At 42.0% G+C, this 13,951-nt stretch overlaps 1 protein-coding gene across 1 annotated transcript in view; it reads right to left on the bottom strand.

The window, feature by feature from the left end:
* Window positions 1-1,413, bottom strand: part of LOC115364033 (protein shisa-6) — an 82,472-nt gene extending 81,059 nt beyond the window's left edge. Inside the window, 1 exon segment of the mRNA XM_074933721.1 lies at window positions 860-1,413. Coding sequence (XP_074789822.1) covers window positions 860-1,413 — 554 coding nt within the window.
* Between the last annotated feature and the right edge of the window lie 12,538 nt (window positions 1,414-13,951).

Here is a 13,951-nt window from a genome sequence, read left to right as displayed (position 1 = left end):
ACAGCTGTTCCATCATGACAGGCTGCTCTTACTGAATGGAAAGATGATTGTAATTCAGTGTAATTTATTTTTTTCCATCTTTGCCCTTATTAAACAGTTGAGAGAGACAGGAAAGAGCCGGGGATAACATGCAATAAAGGTCCCAGGACATTGGAAATTACATGGTATGTGCCTATAGCAAATCTAGCCACCAGGACGCCAGCTGAATATCATTCCTTGATACGTTCCATGGCTAACGAGAACCGTCTTTAACAAGTTCAAGGAAGAGTGAAATATGCTGAACTCTCTTTCAACCCACATTAATGGGTTGTTAGTGGTGGTTAAAATGATTTTGGACCTCACCGCACGTCAAACTGGTGATGAGTGCAGTGGCAAATCAAAGTCTGTAAGGTCTCGGTGACCCCCCCACCCCGTTCCCTACACCCCCCCACCACCCCCACCACCACCCTCCCTCCACCCACACCACCCCCAGTTTCTAATAGCATGAAGGTGACCCAGTGCAAACTACAGGCTACTTCAACTTTCCCCTGCAGGAATGATAATGTGGCAATGTAATGACCGCTCTTGTGGCACAGCACCAGGGATAACCTGTTCCTCCACCTTTCAAGCCTGACATAAATTATAATGATGAGGGCTTATAGCACATATACAGCATTAGAATAAGAAGTGACAAACTGCTGTAAGTTATAGTGGGATTGGAGGAAAGCACAGATGAATGCTTTTGTGCAAACAGAACAGACTTTTTTCATATTCTATGTGTTTGCCTGATGTTGGGGGTAGGTAATCCATCATTTTATTTACCTCTACATCACTAGACAGGGAGAAACAGAGGGAAACAGAGAGGGAGCGAGTGTCTTACCTGTGCACATTCATTTCCTGAGGCGGCTTGGTTGCTTTATCATAGGCAACTTTCGCAGAAATCCCTATGGCGATGACCAGAGCTATCACCCCGCAGGTGATGTAGACCGTGGTGTTGGTCTGGTCCAGCGCCGGATCGTATGTATCACCTGTTGGTGCCGGCGACGGGGACTGTGTTTTGATCCAGTCCGGCGTGTTGTAGTTGGTGCAGCCTTTCTGCTCCAGCCGCTTCCCTCGGTCCGCGCAGCAGAAGCGCAGGAAGCAGCTGCCGCAGCAGAACCGGTGGTCGGTGTTGTTGCAGGCGAACTCTTTGTCGTAGGACCCGCTCACGTCGTAGTAGCCCAGGCAGATGTCGTGGTGGACGACGCTGAGCGAAGGCGCCTGGACCTGGGTGATCCGCCCCGGGATCGCTACCGGCACCGCCGTGGTGCTGTTGACCTCCCTCACCTTTCCGTTCCTCCTCGGTTGGCTTTTATTCTTCTTGTTGGTGGCGGCGCACAGGACATTCAGCGGGTCTAAGTAAATCAAAAGAAGCAGAAGGTGTTTTATCCCCATCGTTTGAGGTCGCACTGCTCTTTATTGCTTTTTTTTTTTTTTTTTTTTTTGGCCTCCACTCTCTTCAGTTTCTGTAATATTACGCGTCCACTTCTTACCGAGTGGAGCTTCTTGCGGGTTTTTTCATCGCAGGTACTCCTTTCTTTGTCATTCTTTCACTGAGGGACTTTGACGGGCGGCTTTGGCATCGATCAGACATAGTGCATCTTCCGACTTTGTGGTCATCCAGTTATCTATTTTCTTAGTTTGCTTTGGCCAAAGTGTCCTCTTTGACTGCAGCTGCGGAGATGCGATAAAGACCCGATGTCCTCCAGGGAAATGTGCCTTTACTGTACCATGGGCTCTTGTTAAGTTCTTATTGAGGCGACCGCGTATTTAATAGTTATCCTGTGGAGAAACGAGGCATGTGGGGAAAAAAATTAGTCCGTGAACCTACTGGGTGAATACAAATGAGAACTTTAATCAATAAACAGGCATTATAAGAAAACGACAAACCCACTGGGGATCGATAGATAATAAATTGCCATTGAGCACTTTCAGCACCATGGACAGCTCCCCGACGTCAGGTTCCTATTTGGCTGTGAGGCTGCAATAACCCTAAAGTTAATAAGATGGGGCCAATGCTTGCCTCTTTCATTGTGTTTTCCTTTAAAAAATAAAATTCCAGTCCTTTAAAAATGAAAATCCTCACAATCCCTTTAACATAGCAGAGAGGAAGCCATAAATTTTGCGCTGCGGGGCGTAATATACTCAAATTCCCCTTGATCTAACGCACCAACTTTCTCCCTTCCGATGGCTAGAGTGAAAATGGAGTATCATCTTCAACTTTTTCCCAGTGACAGTCAAACACAGAAAGGGTGAGAAAATAAATAAATAACAGATGATGAGGACTTACCGAGTGTACAGTGTCCGGTAATGGGGTTGTCTCAGCCACTGCCACTGTATCAAAGAGCCTCGGCAAGACAAGAGGCAAGACCTCTCCCTCCTCTCCGGCCCGCCTCTCTCTCTCTCTCTCTCTCTCTCTCTCTCTCTCTCTCTCTCTCTCGTCATCCCCTCCACCCCCCCAGCACCCACGTCACCAATTCAGGTACCACAGTTAATTATCAATAGGCATCTTCTCCTCCTTGGTCATGCCTTGAGGCTCCACTCAATAATAATTCGTAGGGGGAGAAAACACACACACACACACACACACACACACACACACGCACACTGCATTAGAAGTTCTCTGTCAGAGGGAAGGCAGTGCTGGTGTAAATTCACGCATCGCTGCGCGCACAAGCTGCATCCACTCACAAGTCACCAATCACGTCTGGTGTTGCAGTGTGTGTGCGTGTGTGCGTGCGTGCGTGCGTGCGACTGCGTGTGTGTGTGTGTGCTCAAGCAAATTATGTGGAAACATGCTTATCCGGCTTTACTTTAGAATCATAAATCAAGGGTTCTAGCAAGCGAGGGGAAAGGTGGAAAGGATTAAGGAGGTTGCTTCAAAATGTCAACAGGGAGATTATGATCTAACCTCTAAATAAAAATGCAAAATGTTAATTACAGCTGCAGTGGTAGTGTAAGGTAGTAGTTTCAGCGTCTGGGTCTCTTTGACAGGAATATGATGTTTTGATTTTCATCTCCAGCCTGCATGCCTGCAATTTTAGATGAATTGACTGAAATATCCCATGATGCAATGGCAACATTGCCAGTAAAAGGTCACAAAGAGGTACCTTAGGAGAAATAAATGCCTGAGAATGCGAGTCACTTACACTGTGCTCATTGATAAAGCACTGCCTTGTTATTCAGATAGTTTAACAGTATTCAGCACCGCATTAGATGTGAATTACCACATTTCAGTGGGATAATCCATACACAGTAAGGTAAGGTAAGGTAAGGTAAATTATTAATGATAGGAAGCTGCATTTAATTGCCTTTCAGATACTTTCCAGTCACTGTCTAAACTTCGCTGTGCTCTGTCTCTCAGGCACTGTTCTCTGTGTCAAACCCCATCCATCTAATATACTACATGCAGGCTACAACAGCTGCAAAGAGTTACTTGTTTTAGCCAGCCTGAGTGCTGTTTGATCAAGGTGAATGCTGTTTAAACCAAGGTCTACTGTTATCACTTTTATAGCACGGGGGTTTAATGCAGCTTCTGGTAGGACAAGGTGATCAGGTTTATCGGGATTTTTGAAATGTTGGGGACATTTAAACATTTATCTCCATTGATTTTACCACACTGATTCAGCTCTGCTAAATGGCCACATGTTAGTCTTTTGCAGTGTATTATTCTTAGCGAGCGAGACTGGTACACAGTAAAAAATGGGGTGTCAATATATCAGTGTAAACCTATTTTAACCTAGATAGAGTATTTACAACTATATGGAGAGTAAACCAACTCCAAGAGTATAGTTAAAAGTCAGTGTAAAATCCTGCAGACCTGCAGTGAAAAATTCAACTCTACAGAGTGCTTCCAACCGCCAGTAGACCTACGAAGAAGCAGCAGAACTCTACAGAGTGTTGATTAGGCGCCTGTCTGCACGAGGGGCTGGACGCTCCGCTAGCATAAGGAGAGAGTAGTGCCACTGTCGGGTAAGTAACGTTATCATTCCTATGTTGGCAACATCGTTTAATAATTGTTTTTCAACTAAACAGGCGTTTATAGTTTCATAGATGTCGACTTAGGATATGTTGGCAATATGTGCGTTCTGTTTGATATTGTCGAGTAGCTATAGGCTATGCTAACAGTTCAGAAGTTCGACATGTTCTCATTGAGTTAAGATACACCTATCTGTAAAATGTTAACAGCATATTTTTTCTGAATGCTGCTGGGATATGGATACATACTGCTTGTCTTATGGCAACGTTTTAGCTACTAAATTATTGTTTATTAGTATGCTAATCGCTAGCCAAGCTAATCGCTAATTCGCTTGAAGAAAATGGATTATATCACGGCATAGCAGCAATTAATTAGCTTGTGCCAGAGACGGTTGATAAGATAAGATAAGATAAGAGGATGAATAAAGTTATTCTGCTGCTTGTTCTGCTGCTGCTGCTGCTGCTACAATAATTAGCTAGCACTAGCAGCTACCTGTTACTGTATTGTCTTCATACTGCAGCAGCAAAGTAATATTAACTTTGAAGTAAAAAAATAACATAACTTCTGAAGCACATTAAAAGGTAACTCTTGGTCTAACTATTTTTTTTTCTTGGTTGTTATTTTTTCCCTTTGTTTATTTTAACAGAATATGCTGCTGCGTGTTTTGTTTGGCGGGGAGCAGAAGTATGTTAGGCTGTCTGACCTAACATTTGATGCCTTCAAGACAGAGGGTTAGTACATCAGGATAAAACAATATCACAACTTTTTACTTGGTTAATACACCTAATTCATCGTACGAATAAATCATAAAACCATTCCATCTGAACTACTTAAGTTGATAATTGTTTCTGCTGTGCCTTAAAATGGATGGGAATGACCTATTGACTTGAGCTTCAACTCAACAGCATTTTGTGAAGACATGAGGCTTACTTAGTTGGTGCTTTGATTCTCATCAAAGGAAATGGTCTTTCAAAATTTGTAACAATTTCTGTAATGTCTTCTTTTCCTTTTACTTAAGTGTGCCTAAAATTTAAGATACCAGAAGGCAGGCAGCTAGATATGAAGGTGTATGACCAATCTCACACAGAGGTTGACGAAGACGTTTTTGAAGAAATAGTGAAGGAGTCACCTGGAACCTTCCGAGTCATGTTGAGCAATGAAGAACTTGGTAATCACTGACAGTTCACAAATGTGTTCATATTAAACTTAAAGGTGTGGATTGGAGGATTAGCAGTTCCATTTAATATGCTTCTGTTTTGTTCATATGCCTTAATGCACAGATGCTTCTCTATCATCATCATCATCATCATGCTCAGCAGCATCTGACGATACAGTCATTCTGAACTTCACCATGTGTGACCCTCCGGAAGAAGCAGCCGCTGCTGAAGGAAGTCAACCTAAAAGACCATTCCACATAAACTATGAGGCAAAAGCGGTGGGTAGTGGACATTTTTGTTAAGTCTATCTGGATGTTGTTCCATTTGACGGGAAGTGTTTTTATGTAATTATTTTCCAGTCTTGCGTATGGTTTAAAATTTTCTGTCTGCATATTTTATTTCCATTTAAGTTGATTGAAAATATCCTAACAACAAAGCCCGGTGGTGAACACATCATGCAAGAGTATGCAAGAACCAAATCTCTGAAAGATGCTACCAGAAGACAGATGATAAACATACTTACTGCTGAGATGACACAAACACATGGGTAAGAATCATACAGTACATGTAGGCTGTAAAGAAACATAGTTAGTTTTTGATTGTTTTTAATTGTGTCTAATTGAGTGTCATCATTGAATTCATACATTAGGACATCCCCCCCTAAAAGTGTCAGAGTGAAGTATGCGCAGGGGATAGTTGCTCTGTTTCCATATCTGGAAGACCCATATTCACAACATGGATATGTAAGTAAAAAAGGTCCTTACAACATTAAACACATAATTGCCCTTAAAAATGTTGATGGCATAATCGGTCTGCATGTATTTAATTACATAGGAACATTTCTACGATCCAGAGAGTGGTTCAGGATACCTTGCATGGCGGCTGAAGACCATTCAAAGAAAAACTGCAGAAGAAAGAGGTGCCTCAGTTAGCAAATCTCCCAAAAGTAAGTTTACTTATCAGTTACATATGATATTGATTAAATGTGTAGTCAGGAGTCACTAAAATTGTGTTTTCTCTTAAGTTGGGGGGCCAGGCCATGGTCAACCCAGACCCTTCACCGCTGACAAAGTGTTATCTGATGAGGATGTGGAAGCAGCTATTGCTGTTTTGAAACACTCTGCTGATGAAGACACTGTCCGTGAGAAGATGAAAGCTACCTTCATGTATCGTCGTTCACTGGTCAATGATGAAAAGAAAGCAGCAGATGTCTTCTCAGTCTTTCCACGGTTTCTGGACACACCAGGACTGGTAAGACATCTTTATTAGTTGAATCGCTGAAATATCCCATGCAGCATGCAGTTTCACTCATCACTCCTTTCTATGCACTGTATTTTTGCATTACAGATAGAACAAGATTTCAGGCTCCTGTTTGGTGAGGTCACTGCCAACAAATTCTTGGAAAGGTGGCCCACCAATTTCAAAGCAAACGTTATAAAGGAAAGCCATGGACTGGTGCCTACCACAGAGCTCTTGGAATTAATGCGCAATGCTGAGTCAGCTGCTGAAGTTGAGAATGGTATGACTGGAGCTGTTTTTAATTGCTGTTGTTGGTTATATAGGTAATTGTGCCAATTTAATGTACATGTAGCATACCGCTAACCTGATGTTTGTTTTTCAGTAGGCTGGGACAGTGACATGTGTGCTATCTTGCTGCTGCTACATCTGTTACCACCATCTGCACAAGGACGAAAGAGGCCAGGAAAGATGTCTGCATCACAAGCTGTAGATCACCTCATCAGATTCATCAAAGTAAGAATAAGAATTACTTTATTTATCCCGAAAGGGAAATTCAGAAGTCTCTCAGCTCATCTATTTAACAAAGACTCAGAGCTACCACTTTGCTGCTACCAGTTGATGTGCATGTTCCGGAAAAGAATGCTGAGAAGAATGAAAAAAGATAAGAATGCTGAGAAGAGTGCTGAACAGTTGTTTAAATTATACTTTCCATCACCCAAATTTCATGCACAGTTTGAGGTGATCTGATCTATTGTCAGAGGTTTGTTACTAAATACTGCTGTTGAATGTGTTCTAGGCTGGAGCCAGTGTACAGCAGCATCTTGATGACATCACCCAAAGCAGTCAGCCCTACCTTCTTGCTCAGGGACCCACAAGAAACAGCATTCACACCTTCTTCATTGTGATTGACAAGCATGGACTTCCATGTAAGGCGACAGGTTCAGTGGGAGCCCTTGACGAACTCTTTAAGGCCCATTATGTCTTTGGTACGTCATACAGTTCTTCCCTGACCAACTTTTTCACTTTTCTGCAAACAACCATTTATAACATTGATGTTGGAGAAACAAAGGAAAATCCCAGAGTTGCAGAGTTGCGAGCAAGAATGGTGCGTTAGTATCTAGTGAGATCAAACAATGAAGTGTTTTCTTTGCAAAAGTGACCATGGTAGACCAAACAGCCTTATAAAGCACCTTAAGGTAATTCATGGTCTCTGTACTGGCAGGACTCTTCATCTTAAATGTGGCCAAGTGGGATGCTCACGTTCTTTTGGTAGCTTTTCTGGCTTTAGGAAGCATCTAAACAAGTGTCTTTCATGTTGACAACCTGCATTATCCAAGGCCTTTTGACATACAAATGTCATATGGAGTGAATGACAGCTCTTTTTGTTGTCCCATATTGTTTTCTCTGGTGAGCACTGTGTTGTAAAAATGACATTATAGTCAAGGCAAGTATGGGTAACTGTTACGTTAATTCACTGACAAAAACATAATAAATGCTGTTACTGTAACATTGTATGTTTGTGTTTATTTCCATTTGATAGGTTGGATCACAGCAATTCAGTAATATAGCATAATAGTAAATAGCATCATATGACCTAGATGTGAAAAAAAAAAAAAAAATACACTGTAGAGAAATAACAATTAAATATTATTACACATTAGAGTGTCACTTGAAAAACTAAATTTGGAGTAAAAATAACTATGTGTAAGTGTAATCATATTACTCTGAACAGTGTGAACAAACTACAGTGTTAAATATTTTTACACATTTCATTGTTAATTTCGACACTGAATTGAGTAGAATTAACTCTGAAAATTTGACACTGGCCATAGAGTAAATTTTACTCTATTTTTGAGTGGGACCAAATGTTATCTGAAACGGAGTTAAATTCAACTCTCTAAGAGTTAAATTGACACTCTGTTTTTTACTGTGTAGGCTTCTTTAAAAAATGTATTCCATTTACTAGTTACCTTGCAAAAATTGAAAACTCTTAAGTTGAGATTATTCACTATACTGTATGTGAGGCATAAGAAGTGAAAGATGAGTTGCTGTTTTTTTTTTTTCAGTGCCACATTTTTATGAAGATATAGAGCACCGTTTAACATGTCTACTGAATTTCTCAAGTATTCCCAGAAGTAATCCTCTAATTTCTCACACAGGCCTATCACCATATATTAAGTCTTTTTTTTTTTTTTAATAGTCTTTTTCTTTCTTTTCTTTTTTTGTATTTAGAATACATAATGCCATTGGTAATACTCAAAGCTCTTGGCAAAGTCGAGGTATCTTATCAGTTTGCCTAGAATCATCATTTGAGAGAATGGCTATGATTCAAATATGGATGATGATTATGATGGGGGATCAATCAAATGATTAATGGTGTTAGACACGTGAGTAGCTCATTAAATTGAGCAATGCTACAGGTGGCACGTCCTATTCAAAAGGATCTGAATGCTTCTTCTTTCAGTGGAGATTCCCGGAGGATAACCTTTCAAAATAAAACCTGTCTCTTGTTAGTTTTGGGCTCATCACTTCCCCGTGGCATTTCATCTCACGGTTCCACCTCATGGACTGAAGGGGAAGAACGGGGCCTTATTTGCACACTGACAAGTCACCAAAATATTCCCAGAGAGGCCTTTGAGATCAAGTGTGATGAACTTCGCAGCACCCCTGACAGTGTTGTGCAGATAATATGACAAGGAGACAAGAAAAGGGCACGATGCTTTTGATGAATGTCTTTCCTCACTGGATGCTCTACAAGACAGCATTTGCAAATTAGCCCCCCCGCTCCTCTGTCAGTCAAAATGGCACATCAGATGGCATGTTGAGCACAAAGGGAAGAGGGATTGTCCATTAGTGTTTAACAGCTTAGAGCGCACAAAGCTGGCCTCAGCAGAAAGCGCTGACAGGTAACGATGAGGTCGACATTGGCTGAAGAATAATGAGACCATATTTCCACAGAAGAATGAAATAATGAATGACACAGGGAGATCTCGGGCTCAGAGGCTTTCTGCACCAGCAGTGCAAGACAGCCTCACGCCGGAAAAGTAATATGGCTCCTCTCGCACACCAAAGTACAAATGCAGAGGCTCTTGAAAGCACTCGTAATTGTCACGTTGATTAGTATCGCGAATATGCCCCACATTCTCTCTGTATCCAGTTGGTCTATATTTTGTCTTTCAATCAGGGATTTTATGTGGGTCTTGATTTGGCATAGCTCAGAGCACCAACCAAAATGCCTGCCCCAGTTCTCATGCAGAGGGGAATTGCTCTCCTCTGACATCGGCCCTGTTCAAGGGTCCATTCGGTTGCCTTTGTTAATGGGCCAAGCAGTCACAGCGTGTCGCGGTACCAAAGCCGAACACACGACGCACAGCCGGGCCTAAAAGCGTTTTGACATGACCGTGCTTTCCTTAAAACATCATCAGTCTGCACGGGATCGCTAAAGAGGCCGAGCGCAGTCTCCATTTCTGTCCTATAGACCTTGACAGTGATTACTCTGAACCTCCATGCTGGCATCGTGCCCCGGCTTAAAGCGGCCATGAGTAAGAAGTAAAGTCATATCTTCTCTGCATGACAAGCAAATGGGCTGGGGGAGAAGCTCACTGCCCTGGAATGATCCAGGTTTGCCGTGACTCTACAAAATAGATTCCACAGGAGAATGGAAAAAACAACAACAACATAATTTTATCCTATCAGAATGGAATTTGATTGGTTAAACATGGCTTCGTTTTTGGATGCCACTTTACAATAAGACTACTCATATAAAGAGTTTATGAATCGTCTATAATTAGGTTATCACTTAGGTTGTAACCACTATAATTCATTAATAAACAGTTGTAAACAATTTATAACACTGTTTTCCTATGTCAATGCAGGCTCACTATTTGGCAAGACCAAGTTACCGCTGCACTGCATCTATTCTGTTAAAGCTTGGTTGCGTAGCTTACTTTACTTGATCATGCCAAATAATGAGCCAACGGTGGTATAAGTTGATTATAAGTGTTTATTAATGATGTGTGAAGTGTTTGCAAGCTTATTAATAACGCTATTATAAACTCTTGATAAGGGTATTCTTATGGTAAAGTGCATACTGCTTTTGGTATGATGACTTTATGTTGTTGCTGCCATATTCACAATCAGAATTAGAAATACTTTATTGATCCCCAAGGGGAAATGGGGTCAGATATTTCATAAAAATGCAACGATGAGTTAGAGCAGCTTAAGTCATTTGTATATAGGTGCATTTTTTCTTTCATTTTGACTAAATAGTTGGTCATTTACATGATTTTCAAAAACGTTACATCTAGTTGACACTGTCTCTGTATGGTTTCCTTGTCGTTTTGCAGTCAAATGCACCTCGCATAGTGCATGGCCACCAGCGGAGCTGTAAAGCAAATGTCAGACATGGAGGGGATGCCGATAAATAGAAGGCTTTGAGAGATTTAGAGGACAGGCAGGTGCTATAGGAAATCCTTTAGCAGAATTTAGGGAAAGTGTCGGTGATGAACGTGGAGAAAGAAGAGAGGACGAGACGCGGAGACAAAGATAAGTCATGGGATGCTAAAGTCCTGGCAGGGCTTGGGAGAAGTGCTCAAGATTGATTACCTTTATCGGGCAAAAAAACGTGGTAATCAGTTTGCAGACATTTGAGGAAAAGGATTAATTAAAATCAAATGGTAATGAGCATTTTAATTGTGGGATTAAGGACAGAATTATCCATTTCGTTCAGATTTAAGTAAGCAATCAAGACTGCTAATATCATCTGTAACTAACAACCATGAGCAGCATCTCTAAGTAAATCCATACGGATAAGTCATTTATATTCTACACTCAAATATTGGCAGCATTTACAATAGTTTTAGAATATATTTCTCCTATTTTTCCCAATGCACCATCCTATTCTTACATTTTCTGATGCAATAACTCAGGATCAATGAAGTCTCTGGTTATGTTCTTTAAACATCTTAGAGTAATGGCTGTTGATGGCTGCAAGATTTGAAGATTAATATCAGTATAATTGTGGCAACAAATAAAACCATCATCATTTCAAGTCACTACGTTGTGTTTCTCAGTGGATTATTTTAATAAAGGTACTGATTACGATGGCGAGCGGTTACTCTGCAACAGATTTCATTTTGAAAGTAAACATTCCCGAACATGGGCGCTGTGTTCTGTACGTCCACCGATAATACACTATCTCAGGGTGTGATCACACACACTGAGTTTGTTTTCTTTGGTCCGAGGCAGTTTGTTTTCTTCGCTGAAAGCCACAGTGGCGAAGCTGACTTTGTTGCATTTTCGTATGCGGTTATTTTGGGCTCACGCCGCTCAATTACAAGCGGACAAGAGTGTGTAAACAAGAGGGGGGAAAAAGAAAAGAAAAAAAATATTCCACTCAGTTCCTGTAACTTTATCGTAGCATGACTTGTCTTGTCTCTTTGTTTGCTTCTCTGGTGTCCATACCTCTGAAGAACACAGGGAGAAATAGCTGAGCATCTGTCTAAGCTGCAGTGTGTTATGCAGGCGTTCAGCAACCATCTCTTTATACCCACAAACCCTCACATTCTGGGGTTATTTACTGTCGCGGGTTGAGATTTCCTTCTCGCTCCTGACAACCTGTGGTTCAGTTCACCTGGAAAAGGACTGAGACTTGCATTCTCAGGCATGTCCCTGTTGTTATTTTGTGCCTACTGAGCTCGAATAGCCTTGTTCTCACCTGAACAAAAGAGCCAAACTGAAGGAGTAAATGCTCCAGACTTCAAATAAACCACTCCAAAAAAATGCTTGGTCTGAGAATTACAGGGGGATCAGCACCAGCCTGACCAGGGTAAATGAGAGGAAAGCTTCAGAAGCCCTTCCTTTCCTTTCTCCCCTTCTCTTTCTCTCTTTCTATCAACCCCTGGTAAAGCTGCACAGCCAGCACTCCGACTGCCGGAGAGCTCTTTTTATGAACAGAGGGCCTGTTGGTGTGCTGTGTGTTGATTCCTTGAATCCACATATATATGAAACACCTCACTGCTCTGTGATGCAGAAGAGGGGCAAACAAGCCGGGATCTAACTTCCGATGTGGCCCCCCGGTGACTTGATGAGTCACACCTTAAAGGATCCTTTATGATTTCATAAATAATAATAATAATAATAATAAAAAAAAAAGGAGGGTCGGGGGAAATTAAAACATAAGCATCTTTGTTTCTGGAATGCAGTTTTGTTGAAATGTTGAGTAAAAATAAGGTTTGAGCTGGAGGGAAGAAACAAGATGCGTCATAGAGAGAGTGAAACACCCCGAGATTTACTCAGATGAAACGGGCTCAGCGATTGCAAAGTAAATACCAAAACAGATATGCACACAAGTTCAAAGGAACAGAGAGCAGACTGTGTGTGTGTGTGTGTGTGTCACACTATGACAGGTGTTTTGTGAAGAACAAACAGGCATTTATGAGAGGACATCTGGCAGTACGAGTTGGTTGACAAATAAAGGGCAGTTTTAATATTGATAAGCCCACAGTTTAAGGGGAACACTGTAACACACTGACATATTTATGTTGTGGCCATCGCTGGCATTCCAGGGGTGTTAAAACAAATAATAACAAGACGGCGTTCAATATAACACAGACCTCAAGGTCACGGCTGGAAGTTACAGCCGTGTTTGTGCTAAGCTCCGCCCCGTTCAGGCAATGTGGTGCTCACAAGAAACGCCCCTTTCAGCAAATCAGTGTGAAAAGGTGCCGCCTTGACCCGTGACTGCTCAGGTTTCATCACGCCTTCAGAAACTATGGCCCTGTGTGTGCGAAGCCCCACCCACTGCCACGCCCCCTTGATGCTGATTGGCCAGAAAAGTTAAAAACATCTTCAATCCGGCCCGTACTTTTTGAGCTATCCTGCTGAAAGACGGACAGGCTCCTCGGTGGCGGTAATAACAATCATGATTGATGGCAAAACAAACTATTTGGCGAGGCGTGTCGCCATAGGAGGCGTCCTCATTTTGCTAGTTACCACGGCTCTTGGACGAAGGAGAAGGCAGTGAAAGATGCCGCGGGAAACAGAGGCTGTAGAACTGGGAAAATTGCTAATAAGGTGCCACGACGACGTTGAGTTCCTCCGTGTCGTCACTTAATCACTGTTTGTGGAGCGCTAATGATCCGGGGGGGGAGGATGAGAGAGTGGGAGACACATACAATTCCCCTCCTAAGCACGGAGCGCAGGCCTACCGACATTTTACCGCCTCACCGGCCCTTTTTTTTTTTTTTTTTTTTTTGCAAAACTGAACGCATGGAACCGTGTTTGTTTTCGGCTGAGGTCCTGGACTGCTCTAATGAACAGAATAATGTTGCGACTCTTCTTCATTTTCTGCTAGGGTTACCGTGTGTTCTGTTAATAGCGCCTTTCATGAAAAGTGATTACCTTCATTCGTGTTAGCAGCTGTTGAAGAGAAAAAAAAAGAAAGAAAAAAAAACAAAAGGCTGAGCGGGTGATGATGGCACACGGTGACCCCCGCCGATACTCGGTAGAGGTCACATTTTATGCCCAGTCATTACTTCATTTGTTCTCGTTTAGTGTG

Source organism: Myripristis murdjan, chromosome 8 (assembly GCF_902150065.1).
Source record: "Myripristis murdjan chromosome 8, fMyrMur1.1, whole genome shotgun sequence".
NCBI lineage: Eukaryota > Metazoa > Chordata > Actinopteri > Holocentriformes > Holocentridae > Myripristis > Myripristis murdjan.
The sequence above is the reverse complement of the archived record's forward strand: the minus strand, read 5'-3'. Positions and strand labels throughout refer to the sequence as shown.